Raw genomic sequence first — 25,426 nt, forward strand, 5'->3', positions numbered from 1 at the left:
GCCTGAACTGTATTTACCTATGTGCTTTGGGGAGAAAAATAATTTATATGAAAATGCATTTCTGCAAGTAAATAAAAATAATAAAAGATAAATTCTGCGAATATATAAAGTGATAGTCCATATTTGAGTCCTAATAATTTTGACAATGGCCTTTTGAGTGTAAAGAGAATAACCCAAAGATAGTCTTTCAAAAGTAAGTCATGGAACTCCTATGAAGATGAGACAATATTCCTTATTCTCAAGCAGCCGGTGAAAGAGGCACTGTCTGACCTTCCGACACACCGCGCAGGAAGCCCAAGCCTACTTTGATACAGCAATCTTTGAATAAGCGCATTTTTCTAGAGCTTATGAACAAGCTTCTGGGGTTTTAGAATTCCATTTATGTACATTAATGGAAAGACATTTTCACATTTTCTCAACAAATCACTAAAGAGAATCACCTTAATAGCACATGAAAAACATCCACTTCTATACACAGGTCATAATACTGGCCCATTATTGTCAGACCCACAGACGTCAGTAGAAGTATTCTTAAATATTTTATACTAAATATAAACTTTTATACTGTTTATGAATACTAATTACTATGTAAACAATAAAGGTACATATTTAGTAAATATAGAGTCTAAATACATTCTTTTATACCAAGCATTACATGCTTAAATGGTCTGAGTATTCAGCTCGGGAGTATCTGATTCTTTCTTCATAATAATACAAACCCACAGGAAGTCTTAACAAGGTCAAAAGAACCACCCAATGCAGTAGGGTAAGAATGGCAGTATAAGAGAGAATAGACTTGTCTTCAATATATTCACTTGGAAAATACAGAAATTTGTTGTGCTTACTCGTCACAATGCCCTCAAAAATATAACACACTACCTATGCAGACTTACTCTACAGATTTATTTTTTCTGTGGTCCAAACCAGTATCTTAATCATAGCCAGCCCGCCTGAACAGCTATATGCAGTTACTGGCCAAAGGTTAAATAGAATGAAATGTCTCTACGGTACTCCTTAAAACAAAATTTCATTTTCTTGCTGTCTTGGTAAAGGGTGAGGGAGTTGCTTATTTGGCACATGGGTTTTTCCACCTGTTACTTCATGAGAATTTGAAACACACATGGAAAAAAAGGTCAAATAAAAGCACAAAACCAGAAATACCTCTGGATATTTCTAAGCCAGTAGCCTGGAAACTCTGACACCAGTGAAAAAAAACCTGCTTCATTTCAATGAAGATAAAGCTTTTATCCAACTCTGAAATAACTACATAACCTTACAGTCTTATTTTAACCATTTCAAAGTAAGTAAGGGTTACTCAGACAAAAATAGATGATGTTCATGGGAAACAGAAGATTATAGAGAATCATGGAGTTTGATGAAGATTGGATACCTTAAGAATGACTCTCATAACTTACTGGTCTAGTTATTCACACAGAAGAAAAGAATTGTATTTCTCTTTGCATTTATTTGTACCAGATGTTAGCTTCCCAACATTACATATAGATAAGTAAACTTTAGAACTTACTTATTTCTCTTAGTTTTGATGCTAAGATCATCATTTTCATCCCCTGGACAAGAACTAACACATTTATCTGCTAAAAAGAAATAAACAGTTATTAGATTTCAACTAGATAAATGGGAATACAAATTCCTCAGATTAACCTTTCATTTCTTCTTTGGCCACTGCTCAGGTATTTACTATATTTCACTCTCCACAGTGTTTTAAAAATAACACATATTTCATCAGATCCTCAGAAACACCTTCATCCAAATGAAAGAGATAGCAATGAAACCAACCATCTTCACTCTGACAAACTGCTCGTTGTTCATGTTGTGAACAAAATTGTTCGTTGTTCATTTGTGACACGATTTCATTTAAATCTTGCTATCGTTTCACCTGATACTCCCTCCTCCCTTCCCTTAAAAATACAACTCCAAAGACATTTCTGCAAAATTGTTTCAGTCCTGGCAGTTTGAAGGCTCCAATTGTGCTAACTCGTGCCAGAACTTCCCTCCTTAGCCCATTTCTCTTTCTCATGCAAGCAAATATATTGCTGCTTTTCCAGAAATTCAACCACCAGTACAGCAAGGCTGTGGAGATACCAACAACCTCCACTCTCCTGATGTTGCAGAGTAACTCCAAGGCAATGTTACACTCCTGGTTTGGCCTGGACACTCATCCTTGAAGGACTCTGAGGTTGCATTGTCAGTCATAAGAACCGTGAAGCACTTGGAACAGATACTTATTTCTGGAATCTAAATTTCTTTTTCATGTATACAAACTGCAGTTTTCATCAACATTCAAACAGACAGACCACCAGAAGTCATGTCCATCCAGTGCTTGGTTTGTGCTGGGGACTCTCCGGTAGTTCACCACAAATTAGTTGAGAAACATAAAAATCAAACTGCATGTGGTTAGCTTGGGAATATCAGAAACACCAAACCTCAGCCTCTTCGTATGAGTCTGGTAACGAAGACACGTCTTGTTATTCAGGAAACCATGAAAAAATAAATTAAAAATAAATATAGAATTGAACAGGTTATGAAGATAAAAGGTTTGAATAACTTGATATGGTGAGATCTGATCTCACTGAAATCAGATGAAACTCCAAGACATCTGCTAGGAAATGGGTCCAATCTTTGGATCATTGAAGCTAACAGAAATTTGGCCACTTGTTTCAAGTTTCAGTTTAAGAATTTTGCTCTCAGCTCATTTTGTTTCCCTATTTTAGGGAAATTACATGTTTATTAGTGAGCTTTCAGCAAATGTTGCCTTTTATTTATATTAAGTGTTTGAACAAAGCAGATACTAAATCACCACAAAAAGAACAACAAAAAACAAACAGCAGCTGTAATGTTGCGGCATGGGAAGACCAGGAACAGAGACCACATGAGGAAGAAATACACAGCAGGGGCAAACGGACTCTTTACTGACTAGAACTTAAAATGGTAATAAGGAGAAATAAATGGCATTCCAAAATAAGGAGAGTTTGCTTTCAACATTCCTGACATTATACAAGCATTATGAATACATAGATGAATTTAATAATGTTTTAAATAAACATAAATTCACTGGAACTATTACCTCGTGGTAAATTCTTCTTTGGGACGCCCAATTAAAAATACAAAGTAGGAAGAGCAATCTGTAAATTTAGACGGTGGAATGTAATTCAACAGAGATATTCTAAAGCTATTAATCAGGAGTCGAACAACCTGTGGAGGCAGCGACGGTCTTAACTTTAATGAATTCTGAAGGTAATAATATAAAATGACAGAGTATTTGATGGTGTTTTCCAAGAGAGCTGAAGTTAAAGGCGACTGGGCAAGCACAATCCTGTTCCTACCAAATTTCACCACTGTTAAAGACAAGGAAAAGCCAAAGGGGCACCTCCTGCGCTTGCAGAGGACCTACACTGAGCTACGCTCAGACATTACCAATTCTGATGGGATGTACCTTTAGTAAAATGAGCGAGTGGTGCCAGGTCTGGCCCACGCCATGAGCCTTTCCCGGTCAACATTTCCACCGGACAAGAGCAAACTCGCTGGTGATGACAAACATGGAGTTCTCCAGCTACTTGAAGGTGAACTCAAATTTGAGTAATTTTATGACAAGATCTTTCATAGATTTCTGAAAAGGTTATATAATTTTTAAATTTTGCTGGGGGGAAAAAAAATACGAACAAGGCATTTATAAAACCAAATTTTAGCCACCATATAGCCTTCAGATAAAAGAAATGTGATACAGTACACCCTGCTTTCAGAGTTTACTTCCATCTGCTGGTTCCTGACACACCTTGGGGTCTCCCAGAGCAATGACAGCCTCCCCGAGGGAGGGACACCCCATCCTGCCACTGTGGGTATACTGCCTTGGGTAAATAGGACAAGATCAGAGTCAGCATCGGCACTTAAAATTTCAGTGCAATGGAAAACTCAGTAAAACACGACAAATGGTATCTCCAGTCTCACTCAGGAACCTGCTGAATCACAATGCACCGCTGGACCTCTGATAAGATTATAAACTGACTTTGAAAGGGAAGAGAGGCAGCCGAGCACAAAATCTAATAATTGATTTAAAGCTTTGAGGAAGAATATCACTTGACAGTAATCTTTCCATGAAATCATAAAGTGGAGCACTGCCCCAATCTGATGGTCTATCAAGCCTAGTGCCAATTAACTAAATCATTCAGCTAATCCCAGCGATGTCATGAATTCCGGTTCATTATCCAGAACAAAGAGGAAACACCAGCATTTACCAGGTGAGTTAAAGCCAATCTATTGGCCACACGCAAAAATCTGATTTGCAATTAGATAAAGAGACCTGGTACCCACATATTGCACATAAGCCTCGGAGATCACCCGTGTTGTTTCTAGGGACCGTGCTTCCTATTTTTGTCTGAATGCTAAAGTGCCCAAAATATTTGTGGGGACAGAGTAAACTATATCAGAACTGATTCTGAATAGGGACTGTACCAAGTATGAATCAACATGTCGTTTTCTGTAGTCAGAATGTCAGATTTCTTTTCATTAGCTAAAAAAATTTACTTCCTCAGCCTAAACGTCCAGACAAACCATTTGAGCAGGTGGAGGAATAGGAATAGATAAAAATGTTTTTTGCCATTGCAATAAGACAGAAACATTTCAAGGAATCTTTGAGGGGAAATAGGGATGTTATGGGTCAGTCTGTGACCGTACTGAGACAGAGGAGTAATGACAATTGGGGACAAGACAAGAGAGCTGTCACCGGGAGGTGTTGCACGCTGCTGCCAGACAGCTCTGACTTGGGAACGTGGAAGATCAAGGTATGAAAGTCCTGGAAACACTGTTCCCATCCTGGCCCCATGTCTGGGCGACGGTGGGTCCCTCCATCCAGGTCCCCATCCCCATCCCTGGGCTGGGAGGTGCTGGCCGAGAGGCGCCGTGCCAGGGGGAGGAGGTGCATGCCCCATCCCCCAGGATGGCCTGATGGGAACCATCAGTGAAGAGCCACGACACCTTCATAAATCTCCCTGAGAACTAATACTTTGTGGAGGCGGCGTAATTGATAAATGAGTAATTTCTCATTTATGCCTAAATTATAAACACGCTTGATCTTTCAGCAGAGCGATGCACAGATAACCTATAGCACCCCATGAATAACTACGCTTGCCAACTTTTCTTGTGCCTTTGATTTAAAAATTCTAATTAAAACTCAGCAGCAGCAACTAAGCTAAATAAATTTGGCAACCATTGTTGCAAACACACAGCTCGTTTATGTTATTTATTTACTCGAGATTACAAGCTAATAGAAATAGTAACAAATAATTCCTTTCACCTCAGCAGCTAATATATACTAATTATAACATGACTGTATCAAATACTGAGCAACCACAAGCCCCAAATATATCAAGGAAAATTAAGACTATTAGCAACAATGAAAGCCATGGTCATAAAGAAACTGGTGCGTGAATCAGATCTTGGTGGTACATATAGATAATAAATAAAAAGGATGGAACACGCAGCAAAAAAATAGATTTTTGAAGTGGCACATACGACTTTAGACTCTTCTCATTAATTAATTATAGACCATGAATAATGACCCTCAGTTTTGTCTTTGGCCATCATTCATCCCCACTTGTCAGTAATTAACTGATCTTTCAATATATCCCATAACAGAAAACATATGCTGTATTTTTCTCCTGAAGAATGAACTTCAGCACATATGGTTTGGAATTATTAGATATTCAGCTAAAGTTATTCAAGCCCTGTACAAAAATGACATATATACAAGCATCTGGCGATCGAAATTTATATTGAAAAATGTAATGACATTCCATGTTGATAAGGACTACACTAATAGGAAAACCATTCTTTGTAGCTTTTTTTCAGCCAACTTCTGCTAATACCGATAACATAAATCCTGATTATCACTCCCTTTTATCTACCTGCAGACACAGTGTTCCGAGTCCACAAAGGCACACTCACAGCCCCTGTTCTGCAGCAGCTAATTGGGAGCCGTGCCCGTGGATCAAAGCACACATTACAGTCCCCGATGGCCCGAGCGTAGAAGGCAGACACTCCACCAGACTGGCAGTGCTACCTTACTTCTAGTTATAAAATACTACACTCTAAAAGAATGACAAAAGTCTCTTTTTTCCCCCCCCGCCTCTGCTTTTCTAGACTCACCACTAAAGAACAAGATCAGCTGAAGGAGGGTCTCCACTGAAGCTGCTCTATAGCAGAATATTCAAGAATTACAGGCAGCTAATCAAGACAAGGAGCATTTCAAATGATTGCCACGCACCTAGCTGTCCTCCCGGTAACGGCAGGTCTCACGAACAGCGCTCCCACGCGAAAGACAACATAAAGCATCAGGAAATAGAAGCGCTGACACGGAGCAGCTCCCAGAAACACAAAACCTGGTGGAGTCCACAAAAACTGGTGGAACATCATCTCTGGTGAGAAATGGGGTGGAACAAACTATGGAGCCACCAGCAAGCACAGGCTGGCATGCAGGGCTGCGCTGGGCCTGGTCACCAGCACGGACACAATCTGGACTGAACAACTAAGGTGTGGAGAGCAGAAAAAAAATGTGGCATGGTGAGGAGCGTGGGATGGGAAAGCCAGACTGGGAATACTGCCTCTGCAAACTGCCTTGGGGAGGACCAGAGAGCAAACACCTTGGATCACTGACAAGCCAAGGGGTGTCTCTTAACCCGTATTTTGAGCCACTTAACATGATACAGCAGATCCATGTGTTTTTCTTTAGCCGCAACTCTCCCCTTCAGGAATCTGCAGTGTCTAGAAGAAGGGGTCTGGCAGAGTCACAGAATCACAGAATCATTCAGGTTGGAAAAGACCCTTGGGATCGAGTCCAACCCTCAGCCCTACTCTACAAAGTTCTCCCCTACACCACATCCCCCAACAGCTCATCCAAACGACCCTTAAACACATCCAGGGATGGTGACTCCACCCCCTCTCTGGGCAGCCTATTCCACTGTCTGACCACTCTTTCTGTGAAAATTTTTTTCCTAATATCGAGTCTGAGCCTCCCCTGTTGCAGTTTAAAGCCATTCCCTCTTGTTCTATTGCTATTTGTCATGTTTCAATGGAAGCACCCACGTTTCCACCAAACCATGGAGCAGTCTATTTGAGATTTCCTACTGGGATTTTTTTCTGCCCTCTACAACTTGGTTGGATAATCCTTAGCTACAGAGTATCTGCTTTTGTGGAACAGCTGAATAACGCACTGGTAATGCATTCCTAATGTACATCTTGGAAATAAGTGTAATAACACATAAAGACAGCATCTTCCAAGATGTATTTTATACATCAAAGATTCATCCAGTGTAAGAAGCCACCTGTTTCTTCATTGCCAATAACGAGAACACTCTATCCCCCAGCTCAGCATTTCAGTGAAAATAAGGATTCTGAAATAAACATCAATTTTAACGCAATACTTTATATGAAATCTCAAAAGGAAAACCACTCTAATTATGGTTATCAAACTTTCACTGAACATATTTAGCAACCAGGTTTCATTTGATATTTGAGTTTAAATAGAGGCAAATAATCACAGGGCTTTAGTTACTTGCTGCAGCTTCCAGCTTGCGCTTGTGAGGAGGATCCTCGATGATCCGGTTTATGTCGCCGCGGTGCTTCAGGTCCACCGGCTTCTCCCAGACTGACAGCTGCATTGTAGGGTTGAAGAAGAAGACCCGGTCATCTCCAGTCCAGACTACACACCTATTCCAAGTGATAAACTAGGCTTAGGCAATGTCAGATACACCCACGGACAAGAAATTACCCCGCAGCTGGCTCCTTGCATCTCTTTGCAGCGCGTGGGTGAGGCTCCTCTCCGACTGACGGCCTGCCCCAGGCCCTGCCAGCCCACGCCAGTCACCTCGGGTGGAAAAACTCTCTCCATACCAATGAAACGCCATAGAAACGCCCTAAACGCCCCCAAAAAGCAGTAGGTGAAATATTCTATAACAGAAGGGAAAAACAACGAGAAGAAGAGGAACGCTGTGGTGCTCACAGCAAGAGAAGCCACAGGAAAATACATTTCATGTGTTAAAGCTGTGGCTGAGAGCAGCAAGTGGCAGAAGCCTTGGCAGCAGGGCTGGGTGGCCACGGCCTTGGTGCCCACGGGCCAGGGCTGTGCCTGCTGCTGGCAGGTGGCCATGGGAGCCTTATCCAGATGCGTTGGTGCGAGGAGGTGTAACCACAGCATCCCTGTAGCATCCCTGCAGCATCCCCGTGGCATCCCCACCAGCTCCCAACACACTGTGCTGGACAGGTACAACCAGCCACCGCAGAAGTCTGCCACAAAGGTTTAGGCTGATCTTTACGGGCTCTAGTTTGAATTTGAAAAATGCTGGTGTGCAAATCAGTTTCTTGACTTGGTCAGTTAAAATATGCATGACAGCAGTTCAACCTTTTGTCCTGACATTCATTTTAAATCAGCTAAAATAATATGAAAATAAGTATCGCACCATCCTTAATAGACATTCAAAAACCTCAAGTTTTACCTCACTAAATCTGTATGTGATAAACAAACAGAGTATCAGCCTCAAGCTCACCATTTCTGAATCACAATGAGAACTAACAAACATCATACACACACTCTGACTTCCTCACATACACATACACATTTATAATGGGAAAATTTTGGTCTCTCTGAAGCATAAATACCTGGAAGGAACAAATCTTATCACTGGAAGCTCTGCTGCTTAACTGTTATTAAAAGCATGGAACAAAACTGGTTTAAAAAAAAGTCTGGTCTGGGTAAAGACTGCAAATATGAAAAATGCCCATCACTGCAGAGTACTGTAATAAGATAATCCAACATACTCTGTGTACCACTGGTGAGACATCACCATTGATCTTGTCCAAACACATAATGAAAAATACAAAACCTCTGTAGAAACCACAGGGGGAGCTGTCGGGCACCGGGAGCTGCTCGGTGTCAGCGTGTCACTGAGTCCCAACACCACAGCAACCTTGTCCAGTGGAGTTCAATGTTCTCCCGAGGAACAGGAGCACAAAGCTGGTTGTACAAACCCGGCTGATGGCTTCAGTCACACTTACACCCCACGGAAGTTTTGGCATCCTGAATCCAGTGACACGGACGGGACAAATATTTTAATAACTTTCTCCTTATTTAATACAGAAATTTTTTGGATCGTGGAAGAGCCTCACAAGACAGATGCTCTAATCCTCTGTTATGCAATGATTAGGTTTAATTACTACTTCTTACTTTGTACCTTGGAGCTGTGGGAGCTCTGTTCTCCCCAAAACACCAGCCCACCAGCCCCGAGTCCCTTCTGCAGGACACAGCGAGAGTGATTTCTACAGGAGCAGTTTCAAACCATGGCTCCACACTCCCACAACCACCACGGGTGTCCCGAAGGAAGGGAGAAAATCTTGGTACTTTAGGTGAAGAGGACAGACCACCATCTGCCAGAGATCACATCCAGGGGGTTTGGAAACGTGTGTTTTGTCCCTGCCAGCACACTGCTGAGCTCACTGCTCCTCTGGCCACGCACGCGGCAGTTGATGGTGCTCGTTAATCACTGAGCATCGCCAGGTCTCGCGTGCCACCACCCCAGGTTAGAAACTCAGGGGTCCCTTGTGACACCTCTTCACTTTTCCATGACTAATCTAATTTGACATTTAATTTAAAATTAATGTCCCTTTCCCCACGTAACACGTCACCTGTTCCTCATTGGTATAATAACAGTTTCAATTATCCACAGGGGACACATGGTATTTTGTTTCAGTCACAGAGCATAAACTAGAAATGCAGCTAGTGCTATGTTCATGTCTCCCTTTAGAAAATCATAATTTAAGAATGAGTAAGGGCACAACATGATGATATTAGTTTTGGGGTTTTCTGTATTTCATACAGTAAGTAAGGTTTGGTAACATTCCTGAAATTTTTTCTGCCACTAAAAATTATGGTCTAGCTACTTCTGACAGGTGCTTGGTGATGTCACATCAACTGTGGGTCCCGCAGAAGCAGGAAGCCAACCTACGGGTGGGGAGCAAAATAAACTCTGAATTTGTTGAATTTCTGTTGCATAGCTCGTTTCAACCTACCAGAAAAAAATTGTAAATTGTGATTGAAGCACCCTCCAGGCATGCTCCATGTTCCATCACGAGCCACGGGGCAGAAGAGCTGTTGTCACCTCAGAACATGGGACAACTGTCAGGGTGAGGACTCTGCCCCCTCCCTCTGGTTCCAAGGACCAGATCTGGATGCCTTTTCTCACACCCAGAGTACACTCTGGGAACACAGAAATGTAAGGTTTCTCCTTAGAGATTAAAATACCACAAGTTTGGATGTGAGAGTGGTGCACTTTGGTGGAGGTACCAGCTGCCCCCTCCCCGCTCAGCAGACACTGTGGAGAAGAAAGGGTGCTGTGAGACCCCTCCGGGGGTACCCCTGGCTATGGCTCTTTTATGTAAGAACGGGTGAAACCATAACCTGCTTATGACACTGCTGCACTCAAATGGTTCCTCTGCATTACACCATCAAGTACCAACTGTCAAGAACAGAAGTGATTGTTGTAAATCACGTATTTATGATGATTAAGCAGGACGTTGGACTGTGCTTGAACCGCTGGTTTGCAAAATGGCACAATATGACAATAACAACGGCTGATATCTACGTGGAGTGCCATAGCCAAAGATCCCATAGAAGTCAGCCACTAAATATAAACTAATTATTATGTGGGTAAAGGAGGTACGAAAGCCTTCTAGTCAGCCATTCAGGACAGAAAGTGAAGGAAGCTTTTATTTATTTAAAAATGACACAAGAGCTTTAGTTACCCAACATGTAGTTACCTGAATGGAAACGTGGTCAGGAAACCTGAGTCATGAGACACAACCTATTTTCACTGATACAACCCAAAATCAACCCATTCTTGCAGGACAGTATGAGCCATCCACTGCCAATGAAATAACTGGGAAAGAGGATCTGGCCCTAAAAAGCAAGAACATTTCTCATGGATCTTGTATTTCCCCTTTGATCCATCCAAGCTGGATCCTCAAGACATGTAAGAGGGAGCCCAAGGAGCACAGCTCTGCTCAGAGCAGGCAAGCAGCCACGCGCGCCCACAAAACCAGACAGGGAAACCACCGGTTGCCTCCTGCCAGACATGGTGACTGGCTGAGCCGGAGCTCCACAGCACCCTGCCCTCACCTCGCACATCCCAGGGAGCTTGCAGTTACCTCCCTGCATTTTCCTTAAGTACATGATTAATGAGGAAAAGCTCCAGCAGGAGCTGGAAGCCAGCATTGCTACTTAACACCCAGGGTAGCATATTTTCCCCACATACCAGAGCATTAATGTGTGTTTGGCAAGGGAAGCGGCCCTGAGGAACAGCTTCTAGCAGGTCTGATTGCATTTGCTTACCATGGTGATCCTGGCACTGGAGTGGATGCCACAGGCTTGTTGCCGTTTGATGTGCTGTCATCCTCATTTACTAGTTTAAAAGAATGATCCTTGAAAGACAGATAGAGATTAGTCAACAAATAAAGCCGCTGCAGCAGACTGCTGTTGTTATACAAATCACTCCCTTTAACTTGAAGTGGATCGCCCTTATTGCCATTATTCCACCAGCGGTTTTATGAACAACCAGCTACCTTGGGAACAACCCAGATAAACAGCAAATAATAAAAACGCCACCCCACTTACAGCAGTACGAGTGAAAAACCAGCAGACACGCTTTTGTCCGTGCCCACAGCTCACTTGGCAGCAGCGGCGGGGAAGTGGCCAGGGCAGGGCTTGGGGGTGGCCCACGTGGCACAAAAAGCCCCATGTACCGGCCCCGGTGTGTGAGCGAAGGAAAGCGCTGGCATGGGTGCAGCGGGAGCCACCGAGCCAGCCCAGGGAGCACATCCTGCCCCGCAGAGCTCAGCACCATCCCCGCCAGCTCCAGCTGCTCACTCCCCAGCCCGGTCCCCGGCACTTCCCAAAGACGTAATAACACCGGCAAGAGCGATTCTCCCTGGCCTTGGCAGTAACCCCCCTGAGATAGAGGGGACCCAGATGCACCCCGGTCCCCACCGAACCCCCCCACAGTGTTTTACTGGCTGAAAAACAGCTTTTTATTGTAGCAACTTATGGAAACGAACTGCGAAGGGGGAGATGTGGGAGGAAGGCACTGATCTAGCTCAAACACGGTATCAAAACACGAGAAGCACGTACTTAATTAAAAAATAATAAAGCGTGTGTCCAGAGGTCTTCATCTTGAAAGTATTTTACAACTTAAAGCCCTAAGGAACATGCCCGAGTACCGAGGCAGCTGCAAATGTGGGGAACACCTCCAGCACCCGGCAGGTTTGCTTGCACAGAGCCTAATGACAGTGGCATGATAGGAACGGGCCAAAGGAAAATCAGCTGAACAGCAGCTCAGCCTGCAGGTCCTCCTCCCGCAGGCCAGAGCTCCTGCTGCTCCGAGGAGGCTTCCAGCATCTTCTGTGCTGCTGCTTTCTGAGCCCAAGCTGCTCTTCCACAACCCCACACCCAGGTAAAGGTTTCCCTCTTTTAGCTTTAGCCATTTTCATGATGTCTGCATGAGCTGTGCAGAAAGCAAATATTTCTATTTATTTCATAGAAGCTGGGAGTACAATTTAGGTCCTCTTCCTTTATATAATAATCTAGGCTCTTTTATAAAAAGCTCATGAAGTTGCATGCACATAGGATTTACTACCCATCTGTAAGCTGCACAGCCTATTTGCTATCTGTTTACACTCACCTGTCAGTTTTATTTAAGGACCATGCAATTAGCTGTAAAGGAGGGCTTCAGTAGTGCCCAGCAGAGTTAAATTAGTAACACCAGAAAGGTGAGGGCCATGAAAAATTTCTTCCTCGCACCTGGGGCTGATGTTGCTCTAAGCAGCACGAGGTCCAACGAGCTGCCCCTGCTCTGAGCTGGGTCCCCAATGCCACAGTGAGACAGAAAAAAAAACCCAACAGATACTCTCTTTGTGCACTTCAACTTGTCCGTAGATGAATTTCATCCAGGGCTGTCACACCTCCACGTTTGCACTCTCACCCCTCCCTGCATTGACTCGTTTCTCCTCCAGCACTGGGAGAAAGCCAGCCACAAGCATCCCTCCTCTGATGCTGTGACACCACAGTGACAGAGCTCCTATAAAGCACCAAGATAAATTAAATAGATAGCTCTTGAAAATCGACTGTAGGGAACAATCCCGTATCACCGGCACAGCTCCAGCCAGAGGACAGTCCTTTATCCTGACTCTGATTTGTGCAGTTCAATGGTTTAAAGAGGTTTAGAAAAGAAGAAATGCTACTGCAGACCTTATCGCCGTCGCTCTCCACGGGGGTACTCTTCCTCTCTGTGTGTAAAATCAAGGTCGGTGGGCAGGAGGATCTACTCGATTCTTTGCCATTATCTGTGAGGGGAAAGGATTTCTTTTTAATGTGCAGTAAATACATTCCCAACAAGCCAAGACTAGTGAAGAAAAAACAATGCACTCCCCGAGTGTCCTCTCCTCACCTCTCCTTCCTCCCTCAGTCCTTTATTTACACCCACACGTGTGTGCCAAGGACCATATCACCTTTCTAAATACCACGCTGTATTTTAATGGGACACATTCATATACTTTAGAGTGAGGCTTTTATTGCACTGAGCTTTTTATCCTGTTATCCCTGAACCCAAAGCGTCTTTCCGGCCAGTCCCCTCTCCTCCCAGTCCGGAGATACTGGTGTACTCTGGGTTAACCTCTGCAGGAAGCACCGATGAGCGTTTAGTTGCATTTCCACTGGAAGCAGTTGTAAGAACACGTTCCCCTCCTTTACAGTAGTTGTAAGAACACGTTCCCCTCCTTTACAAACAGCTATCTCCATCCTGAAACGTTAAACACTTCAGTGTTTCCACTGGCTACAAAATTTGTACATCTTGATAACAGAGAGGCCAAAGGCAAAAATGGCAGCAGGTGCAAGACACAGGCCTAATAATGAGTAAAAAGTAGTTTTCACAGTAAGAAACGTTTTAAAAGACATGCGTTTTTTTCATCGTTTTGTCCTTCCATTACTCTTAAAACATGTATTTGGAGGTTTCAGCAAAGGTATTCTCTAGTCACCTGGCCCATCCCACCCTCGGCAGGGAGGACAAGGTGTGTGCATATATATATATATGTACGTAGATGCATATATATTTATATATACAATAACCAGTCCCAGGAAAAGTGTACGTAGCCCCCTCCAAACATCACCTAGTGTGCTCCTCCTAGAACAAAAGTCTACAAAGGCCGACCGTGGCCCCGTGCCACAGCACTTGGACTCCTACCTTAAAGCCCGCAAAATTTCAGGCACAGTTAAACAACAAATAACAATGATGTTCCAAGTCATTCATAATAAAGCTCCGTGAGCAATATATAGCATACTCGAGCATCCCCGCAGAGTTCCAGCACATCAGTTAAATTGCTGAAGGAGGCTCCAACAACTCAGTACCCACAGCCCCCGGCACCCACCCGACAGCCAGCCACCGCGCACGGCTGTCACGGGCTCCCCAGAGAGCTCAAGTGCAACCACGCGCCGCAAATACAGGCTGGTACTACCAGTATTAAGTGTGCCAAAATGAGGGCAAGCCATGACATACCTTACCCCTTATCCATCTCAAGAGTTACGGAGTGCTTTCTGCCCACCAAACAGACTAAAAATTTGGTATAGTAGCTTCAAGGAACTATTTGCAAGCGCTGCTTTTCTAGGACTGCATATTATATAGCAGATTCACATGTCAAAATGCTGTTTAATTAATTTTAAATTCACTCAGACTACAGAGTAGGCACACGTGTAACAGGAACTACACTGAGAAAAGGCTGGAGCTTCAGCCATTTGACTCTGCTTCACCGTGGAATATATCACAATAATAAAAATTTAAATATATGTCATTTTTCTCAGAAGACAACTTACTCAATTTTTATGGGTAGTGAAAAAGGAGATTTACAAACCATATCAATTAATTTCCATATTAAAGAAGCTAGGAGTAGGGAGCAGCTAATACATATCAAAGGGTCTCTCGATTTATCTTTCTTCACAAGACATCGGGAGTCAGAGCATTACCGGGCACGTTGGGCTTTGAAGACAGTAGTGTTGTACCCGGGTTCTGCCTGCCTGCGAGCACCCATCTTCTCCCGCTGGGCTGCTGGAAGGGTGAAGGAAATCCCAGTGGAGTGCTCAGAAGGGCAGGGACAGCGGAGGGACAAGGCAGGACCCGGCAGGGACTGTCCCTGCCAGCAGCGGTGCCACACGCAAGCTCCTGGAAGGGCGGGAGGCAGCGGCTGGTGCTGGCAGATGGCGGCATCAGCCCAAATAAGGCTCCGTGTGAGGAAAGCAACCACCGCCCAAGGGCACCCGGGGATGCTTCTCACACTCACCGCCCTGGGAGGTCCAGAGGCACAATTAGAATCACAAATCATCAAGGTTGGAAAAGTCCTTGAAGATCCTCCAGTCCAACCATGAACCTCACACTGACCGTTCCCAACTCCACCAGATCCCTCAGCGCTGGGTCAACCCGACTCTTCAACCCCTCCAGGGATAGGGACTCCCCCCCTGCCCTGGGCAGCCCATTCCAACGCCCAACAACCCCTTCTGCAAAGAAATCCTTCCTAAGAGCCAGTCTGACCCTGCCCTGGCGCAGCTTGAGGCCATTCCCTCTTGGCCTGCCGCTGGTTCCTTGGCTCAAGAGACTCATCCCCCCTCTCTGCACCCTCCTTCCAGGGAGTTGTGGAGGGCCATGAGGTTTCCCCTCAGCCTCCTCTTCTCCAGACTAAACAACCCCAGTTCCCTCAGCCGCTCCCCATCAGACCTGTGCTCCAGACCCTGCACCAGCTCCGTTGCCCTTCTCTGGACACGCTCGAGTCATTCAATGGCCTTTTTGGAGTGAGGGGCCCAAAACTGAACCCACTCATCGAGGTACAGCCTCACCAGTGCCGAGCCCAGGGGTAAGATCCCTTCCCTGTCCCTGCTGGCCACACTAGTGCTGATACAAGCCAGGATACCTCAATTAGGGCACCTCAATTAAATTCTGCTAATCCATTCTCCAGCTCTAAAACATGGCAAAAGGCAGACAACGTGCAGTTTCTTGACTGTTCCACAGAGGTATTTCATTATCTTGCCGTCTGTTTTCCCATCACTCCAACTCTCCCACTGCTGTTCCCACAGGATATCCTTGGTGGCTTGTCCCCCAGCCCCAGGACATGCCACAAGCCAGCCCTGGGGCACTGCCCTGCATGGCACGGCCTGTCCTGCACAGCCTGCCTCCTTCCCAACGAGGATTTAAAACCCAAATATTAGCACGTCTTCCAGAAATCTGTTTGTAGAGGCTGAGAGGAACCTTGAGACATTCACCTCTGCAGCAAAGGGTCCTTTGCAAGTCACTGATTTTGCAGCAATTAAAGGCAGCCGGAACAGCCCCGGTTTGGGACCGATTTTGCGGGGGCACAGCCAGCACTGGCCCCGTTCTGTGGGGGCAGAGCTGGTGCTGGGCTCAGGGCACCACAGCTGAGCACATGCTGGGAGCCTTCGAGGACAACGCTGCTGAGCGGCACGGTACATCTTGGCACTTCCAGCTCTCAACTCTTCTGCTCTTGCCATGAACCAACTCCTGAAGCAACATCTCTGGAAGGCCCATGAGCGGCTGCTGAAACAGCCACAGACAAATTGCTGTTGGGGTTGTGTCACTCGAACACGGAGCAGCTGGACGTGGAGCTGCGCGCTTGGGAGACGATGCTGAACGGACCTGGGATTTATTTTCTTTTAATACGGAAATCACATCTACCCCTCTTCCAGCTCTGCTTCTTTCTCTTTTTAACTATTTCTCTGATGGTAGAAAAAAAGATTTTTATTATTAGAATTTTGATTCTTTTATAGTCTTCATTCTCATGTTGGTTGAAGAAGGAGCCAAGTTCTTTCATTCCTCTAAATACATATGCACACATGCATGAGGAACAAGAAAACACATTTACCCAGCCGATGTCAACTTTTAATTAATTATTACAAGCATTAATACAAATACATAAATGGCAATTGGCAGATTTAAACAAACCGTTCCACAAGTGAAATGGGGCTGAAGAAATGAAATAGAAGAGTGAACCTAAACGCCACACGTGCAGCTACGGAAGCTGCGGTTTGATGCCAAGGAAGGCAGGACATAATGGTGTAGCTGCTTTTGGCACGGCTGCTCTTACCCTGCTCTTTAATTACTGAAGATTGGCTTGAAATACGGAGCACGGACATACTGGTGCGGGGAGGCTCTCATGCACAGGCGGCCATTCTCACTCCGGTTTGAACCGTACACATCTTCCATGTGGAGACACTGCGCTCTCAATGCCTGAGGCAACCTCGCTTTTTTCTCCTCCTTTGAAAAGCTCCCTCAAAGCATTTGAACAGGAAAGCTGAAGCCCCAGGGAAGGACTTGGGAGCTGTAGCTTTTGCTCGAAACACAGCATCACCAGCGCAACACACGTCCGTGAACTTCTGCAGCGCGCGGTTCATTCGGCATTCACACGGGAAATACACGTCCGCAAAATTTTGGACAGTCAGCACATATAGAATAAGATGGAAATTAAAAAATTAAAATAAAATAGCAAAAGAAAGTCCTGAAAGTCACCGTGTGCATCAGGAGTCATTTACTTTTATATCTAGTCGAACGCTGTGACCGTTTTCCCCAGGTATAATGCCAAGAGAGAAATAACTCAAGTGTTTCCTGGCTGGAGCTCAGGAGCCAGCAGCTGACGTGGGGCCGGGAGCACTCCCGGGATCACGCTCACGGGGCTGGGGGATTGCCCAGCTCCTGAAAAGTGAGGGGCTGCAGGGGCCACGGGAGGAGGGCTGCGGGGAGGAGGGAGCCAGCAGATCTCTGCTGGCACTTCCAAAATCATTAGAGATTTCCTCTCCCCCAGGACAGCCAGCAAGGCGCTTGTTTACCCTCCATCGGCAACTGGCGCACATCTTTGCTCAGGTTTACTCTTTTCTTATTAATTAACCTTTTTTTCCCCTCTCTTTAACAAAAGTGCATAAAATAAACTGCAGCCTGACAATTAAGCTACTGCAACGTATTTCCAACATGATCACACACCTTTTTTTGCCCCTAAACTTAGCAGCATCATTACTAACGACGTGTTCCCGCACTTGCTGTAACGCTGACAAAGGATGCGCGGCAGACAGGAGGATGAAGATATCTGATTAAAGACACTTCTCTGAGGCTCCACGGCAGGTAGAGAGGCATGAATAATTCACAGTATGAAAAGTAAAGGTGAAGTAGGAAAACTATCTTGGGGATATCACAGAGGATGTAGGTGTATGATCATAAACATCTTATTAAAAGCAGAATTAGAGAGGGAGAGGAAGAGGGAAGATTGATTCATGCCATAGGAAGCTATGGACAAGAGATAATAATAATTTGTTTCGCAAAGGTATTTAGAGGCCAAACCTCTGTTAATCACAGAAGTAGTTTAAAATTTTGATTCTAAATGTTTCCAAGAATTGGATTTACTTCATGTGCACACATCTAAACACTCAGGTTTTTATTATCCCACCAGTATCTCTGCAGGTCAGTTCTGCCTCTGCCCACAGCCTTATTGCTTTTGGTTTTCGAGATTAGTCTAAAAACCATATCTGAGTGATTCACAATTCCTCCTCTGTCGGTTCTTGCTGAAGCCAAGTGGGGGATTTCAGTGCCGGCTACGTCAGCCGGGTCCATGCCCCACTCCCGCCGGCGGGGATCCCACCTCCAGCCCATCATCCCCACCTCCAGCCCAGCACCACTGCTCCAGGGAAACTGCTCCTGCTCCTGCCTGCACACTGTATTTCACTCTTTAATTAGTGTCTGTATCCTGCTTGGACCAGTTTTGCTGTGCCCTGCCAAATACTCTATCTCCCCTCTTAGAACAAGTCTCCTTGAGCAGCACTTTTTTCCTTCTGCAGCAATCTCTTCTCACTCACCCCTTTATTTTTCTGGAGATTTGTAATGGGATCAGTAAAATAACAAGGACAAATTCTCTTGTCTGCTGTGCCATACCATGGGCTATATGCCTGGTGCAGAGTTCAAGGACAAACTCATTTCATTGCTGGACTTCTCAGGCACACTGCCCAACAGATGCTATTTGCCCCTACCCTGAAAATAGTTTCTTTGTAAAAGAAGGAAAAGCTGAAAAACCCCTACCAGCATATTCCCTGGGTGCAGGAGGCACCGCCCAAACTGGCTCCGTGCATCCACTTCCCACAGAGCTGCACAGGCAGGAGCACCCCTATGGAGCAGCATCAGCTCCCACCACCACCGGGCACAGCACGGGGCCCCCGTTCACTCTCCTCCTCCCGCCCTGAGCACGAGGCAGCTGCATGCTCGTCAGCAGGGTATTTCTATCCCGTTTTGCATTTTCCCCTCATTTCAGCCACTGGAGCATTTCTCAGCGTCACTCTCCAGCTGTTTCTGCACCTCTGCAAGCTGGCCCGGGCTAAGCCAGGCTCCGAGTCAAAGACCTTCACCGATTCTTGATGACCTTCCTTCCTCTGCTCTTTACATGTGATTCTTTTTAAATATCAAGTTCAAGATCTTGGCCCTGAGCTTCAAGGCTTTTAATGGTCTGAGCTTTTCATATCTATGAAATGATGCAGAGCTGTGTGAGAGTGGTAGTTAACAGCTCCACCTCTCTTGTACCTACTGTAAGGCAAAAAAAGTCAGATTTGTACTTGAGACTGGACTTTTCCAGCTTCCAATACAAAAACAAAGGCTTACTAGAAGCCAGGACCGTTGCAAAATTTGCTCCTTCTGCTCCAGAAATACAGAAAATTTTATTAATTTCATCTTCAGAGAAAGACGGATTTTGTGTTGCCATGAGCAAAATCAACTGTGCAAGCCTCGCTAGGCACTCATTTTCTCTTTAGAAACCAACTCAAAGAAATGGTTATCTATATTGCAAACCAAAAGCGTGCCCACAACGCCACAGGAAGTCTGTATGTTGGCTTAATACACTGGTGTATGTACCGGCAGCAAACCATGGTGGTACACGTGTGTTAAGGCACTCCACATGGTAGATGTAAGATGCGTGGCTTGACGGGTTGGCATTCCAGTTGTCCACCCTAGTCCTCTCTTAGAAACAACTACACCCTGTGTTTCAGTGCTCCCAGGTTGGAGACACTCAATGAGTAAAATTTTCAAGGTGCAAAACTCTTAAATTAAAGCCAAAACAAAACAAAAAAACCCAACAAACTCGGAAGATGGTATCTTCTGAAGCCATCTCCCCACCGTAGCTCTCCTCCTGGTGACTCGGGGCACATCGGTGGGGGCTTGATTTTGCCACCCAGGCACTCGAAGGTCTCAGCACCAGGTCCAGCTCTGCAGTGGCCAGGAGGCAGCTGCTCAGCCCCGGCCTCCCAACCACCTGCCAACTCAGAGATAGGTCACCCACAGGACCCTCTCAGGTTCCCAGTGTCTCCCAACAGCTTCCCGAAGGGCACGCTTGCTCTTCTGTGGCACGTTGAGGCTGATGTGTGAAAACGCCTTTGTTACTGTCATTTGCTCTTAATTCTGATTCCTACTTTGATTGGTTTTCCACTGGAGATAACGACAGTTTGTAGCAACCTATAGAAAAGAGTGTGATCTCCTCAGAAACACTAAATAAAAATCCACACTATATTTGAGTGAAATCACCATTTTTCTCTTAAATGTAATTGGCAGCAGATGACAAAAGATGACAAAAGGAGGAAGACGTATTTTCAAGAGAATGCTGGAAACAAAAATATAATGTTCACCTTATTTACATTACTTGTATGCATATAAAAATGTAACAATTGCTCTTCCAAAGCGATGGCCTCCCAACAGCATAGCCACTTGATTTAGGCAACCTATTGACCAAATGTCAGGCTGGCCTGGCCATCAAAAGTCATCTAGTCAACAAAAGACTCTATACAGTTAAATCCTTATTCAGCATGATGGATAAAATCAGGAGTGTTTGTTTTCAAGTCTGCCAATAAGAAGATTATGAAAGTTATTTGATATGAAATATATAAGAAACCACGATTTCAGTCTTCAACAAGCCGTAGATCAGCAGGACCCTTGCACAAATCCTCATCTTTCTGTCCCTGCATTCTTTGAAGAGCTTTACTATTTCCTCCACCTCACTTGCTTCTGACAAGGAAGCAAGTCAATACAGTTCTTGGTGACTTTAAGGAGGAGTACGCAGGTCTTCAAGCACAATAACTGTATAGATGATAAAAGAAGTAGGTGCTTACCAAAAGCAAACCAAACCAGACAAGAAACTTTAAAGTGAAGTATGTCAAAAGAGACGTGCATGAACTTCACTTCAGTTTTAAGGTGTCTGTGTCATAAAATTTTCAGCAATTTCCAGACAGAGCTGGAATACCCAGCGACATAATTCAATCAGAGGATCTTATTCAAGACAGGTACAGCAGCAGGCAGACCGGCTTCAGAGGGAGCCTCCAGCTCCACTTACAGATTTGCCTAGCACAGCTGACCACAAAGTATTTTATGAAACTTTTATCTCAGCCATGGGTAGAGCCAGCGAGCCTGAGGTACCCACGAAGGAAATGGCTTAGCTGAACAAGGGAGAGCTTCTATACCAGAAGTCTGTAGATGAACAAAGTACAAATACATTCATCTCTAACTCTTCAACACCTCCACAACCGTGCTAATCCCGAGGTGTGAAGGATCAGATAAATTACGCCTGAAGGGATACCTAGTAATTCCTGATAATGGCTGGGTTTTTCCATGGAAGACAGCTGGGAAGGTGCATACAGGACCCAGCTCTGCCAGAGGAACAGCCCATCCAGCCCCACGGCAGCGTCTCGGCTCCGTTAACAGAGCTCCTGACCTCCCAGCCACACTACCGCAAGAGGGATGTCACGTCATTAGGAAAGACGTTCCCAATTTCCCATCAAAACCTCATCGTTCTTTGACTGAGATCTGCAACACGTATACGTGAATCTGAACAAAGCCACAAGACTTCCTCTAGCCTTTGGGAACAGCACGGTCCCTTCTCTCACGACAACACACGCACACATTTACATGACAGTGAATAAACCAGTTTTATCACACAGCACAGCATAAAGCATCCTCGGAGGCTTCAGCCAACGAGGCTTCACGGAGCAACTATCCAAAAGATAACCACATCATCACTGCAATGCTCGTGAATACCACTGGCATGGGAAATGAAAAGCCCAAGGACGTTTCAGAAATTTGCCTTTTGTATCATTAAATGCAAAGCTACTGCCAACTGCCAGAACGAGTAAACAGGGTCTGAAACACTCTGAATACGCTCAGAATTAGCTAAAGCAAATGTCACAAAATTTGAGCCAATTTTTTAAGGGTCCCCCATTTCTATGCAGCATGGAAAGCATGATTTGGTTGGAAGTACACAAACATACAACATATGCTTCAGTAATATAATCTATATAGAAACATAAACACACCTGTTAATGTCTGATCCATCAAATTGGTTGCCATGAAGGTCACGGCCGGTGCAGACACAGCAGTTACCCGGGTGACTTGCGTCGGCATCAAAGGACCCACATGAGCATCCATCCTGGAGGCAGAACCTGCATTCAAACCATAAGAAAACCTTTTTTTTTCCAGTAAACAAAAATGCCTTTAAAAAAATAGCTTTTTTTCCCAGCCGTATTTCACAGAACGCTCTTTTAACTTCCTGCTAAACATTCTCCCTCTACCCACTTGCATGGTTAAAACAATAGGGTTTGGGTTTAATTGAATTACCGGTCTAGTCTGGCCACGACGTCCACTGACTCTCAGCAAACGAGCATCAGTGGAAATTTTAAATTAATAAAAATGTGGCCCACAAAATAAGAATTTGCAAGGATACGTGAATGCTTTCAGAACAGATTACAGCAAGATCAGTTCTCTTATTTAAGACTAAATAACACACCTCCAGTTTCTACTGTTAGCCATCACAAACTCTTTGTGTCCCACTCTATCCACGGGAAATTATTTTTCCGATAATTTAAACCAGCAGCTTTATCCCAGGGAATCACAGTCAGCTCAGAGAATTCACAAAACAGAAAATCACTAAATTGCTCATATATGTTATTCATGATAAAGCAGCAATCCAGGTCTGCTGCTAAAACTACACAATTAAACCAGGCTACTTAATCCTTGAGAATTCGTGGCTATTGCTGCATTTGAGGTCAAACCTTCTGCGCATGAAACCTTTCTTCAGAAACTGAAAGACCCTTACCACATTGTCTCATTTCAGACACAAACTCATCGGCAGTCCCGACAGCCTATTTAGAAGCCACCACCTCAAACCTGAACTGGCAGTAGGGCCGTATCCCTAGTTTCAGGCAGACTCTGGGAATAACATTGTATTTCCCAAGCACGATCCAAGCTGCAGAATTTACTGCCCTTTTGTTTCACTAACTCCTCGTGTGCTATCAAACACTCCTCATCCCAACTTATCTGCATTTTATAGTAATAGGGATAATTTCTGAAGCCTTCACTGTTATAAAAAGTCTCTCGCACTCTCTAAACCTCTTCTTGATTTTTGTTTCTCCAATTTCATGTGCCAAAGATTATGAAACATAGCTCCCACCAACCTGGGGACACCGGTTGCTTTTTTCAATGAAATTATAACATTTTCTCATTAAAAAAGTCACTTTTCCTTCCTCAAAACTAGTCTTGGGTATCATCTGGGCTAGCGACGACAGGAGGGGGTGTTTCCTGATTGCTCTATGGTGGGATCAGCACAGCCGGGGCAGCAGTGCCCTCCTGTTCTGCAGCCAGAGCTGTGCCACGCACTTGGAAAGGCACACCGCATGCAAAAGGGGGTATTTAGCAACAACAATAATAATGGTGGTGCTAATTATGCTAATGAAGCATGCATTTTGCTGTTAGGCAGACATATATTCTACTGAATATAATCTGAATTACCTGTACGAGTACAATAAAATGCACATCATGAAATTTATGGTGATTTTTCTTCTTCTCTCCTCCACCCCCTTGACTCCCACCCCAATGACCAGGCGACAGCAGTGGAAGCCAGAAACTCTCCAAGACAAATCTGAGTATTTTGCAGTAGATTTTTCAAATGAAGAAAGAAAGTAGAAACTGGGACTACAGAAAACCTGAAGAAAACCCAGTTTACACCATTCAGAGACTGCCCGGCAGCACGTCCATCTGTTTCTGACTTCGCCCTCAATCCCGAAGCCCAGAGGTTTCTGTACTGCACCAAAGGCTCTGGTGAAACCTGGGGATAACAGTGACGTTTGGAAGGGTCTCCTGGTGGGCCAAGCAATGTTCAACATCTGCTTTTGCCCAACGGGAGGCAAGAAGTCCACAATTACTACTGCAACAGGGAAAGCCCATCTCTTCTACCCAGACCTGGTGATATTCTCCACAGAAACACAAGCCCGGCAACTGCGGGGCTATTTCCCTTCCCAGCCAGCGTGTTTTCAAAGCTGCCATTTTAAAGCACTTTCTCATATCATCAAGTACGTGTTCCTGAAGCAGACTGGAATTCAGGCTACCACCAGACTTTGTGGGATTCACCCTCATAACAGGTGAAGGAGAATTTAAAACATAATCAATTTTTAAAATAATCTTTTACAACAACAGAAATGGATCTAAAATAATAAATCTTATGAAATAAATAACATTTTATAATATTAGAATGTCATACTCCTACAAAGGATTAACCTGGCTAGAGAACCACCCGGGGAAAAGTAAAGCTTTGCCAAAAAATAATATTTGGAAAATGTAGGAGGTTCATAATGCCTTAGGAGTTGGGCCAGAACACCAAGTTAATTGAATGTTCAATAATGCATTTGTCCGATACCAACTTGCTATTAGCCAGGGTATCTTACAGACGTTACCTGGTAAAGGATGATTTATTAATTTTATATGCAAATAAAACACCTCAGAAAACCATGACCCCAATCCAGCAAGGAAAAAAGAAATGAGTTTCCAAATGTGCTGAATGGAACAACTGGGAGGACAACTGCAATTTTTCCATATGAACAAGTGGAAAGCGATTATTAGTCCCAACCACCTGGGGGGGGCGGGGGGGGAATTCCCCCATTAACGTCCTCTTCACCCTCTCCCCTCAGAGGGCCTCCAAGCCCTCACGACTCAGAGCAACGTCCAGGCCCAGCATCACCTCTCTTCAGGAGCTGGCAGGGTTATGCAGAGCAACCCTGAACTTCGGGCTTTGTGGCTGCAGGATCAGGCCTCGAGACAACTGGAAAGTCACCTTCGATGAGTATTTTGCAAACAAACCCCACTTGCACCATACACCCAGGAGCATTTTTATATACTCATACGCACAGCAAGAACCACCAGCCCCGCAGTTATTCCACATATATCACGTCCCTATGTTTTTATTTTGTGAAAATCGCAAGAATGTAAGAAGCACGTTTAGTATTTTTATGGGCTTCCTCCCACCCTTC

General features: G+C 44.7%; 1 protein-coding gene across 2 annotated transcripts in view; it reads right to left on the reverse strand.

Annotated features, from left to right (window-relative positions):
• Positions 1–25,426, reverse strand: part of TCERG1L (transcription elongation regulator 1 like) — a 96,363-nt gene that overhangs the window by 16,755 nt on the left and 54,182 nt on the right. The window contains exons 5-9 of one of the 2 annotated variants that reach the window (XM_074831555.1): positions 22,442–22,567; positions 13,307–13,401; positions 11,396–11,484; positions 7,568–7,722; positions 1,526–1,592 (exon numbers count right to left, since the gene is read on the reverse strand). In XM_074831555.1, coding sequence (XP_074687656.1) covers positions 1,526–1,592; positions 7,568–7,722; positions 11,396–11,484; positions 13,307–13,401; positions 22,442–22,567 — 532 coding nt within the window. Of the gene's footprint in view, positions 1–1,525; positions 1,596–7,567; positions 7,723–11,395; positions 11,485–13,306; positions 13,402–22,441; positions 22,568–25,426 lie in introns of both variants that reach the window. The other variant, XM_074831554.1, reaches the window with a different exon arrangement.

The sequence above is a fragment of the Strix aluco genome, chromosome 7, assembly GCF_031877795.1.
Source record: "Strix aluco isolate bStrAlu1 chromosome 7, bStrAlu1.hap1, whole genome shotgun sequence".
Taxonomy (NCBI): domain Eukaryota; kingdom Metazoa; phylum Chordata; class Aves; order Strigiformes; family Strigidae; genus Strix; species Strix aluco.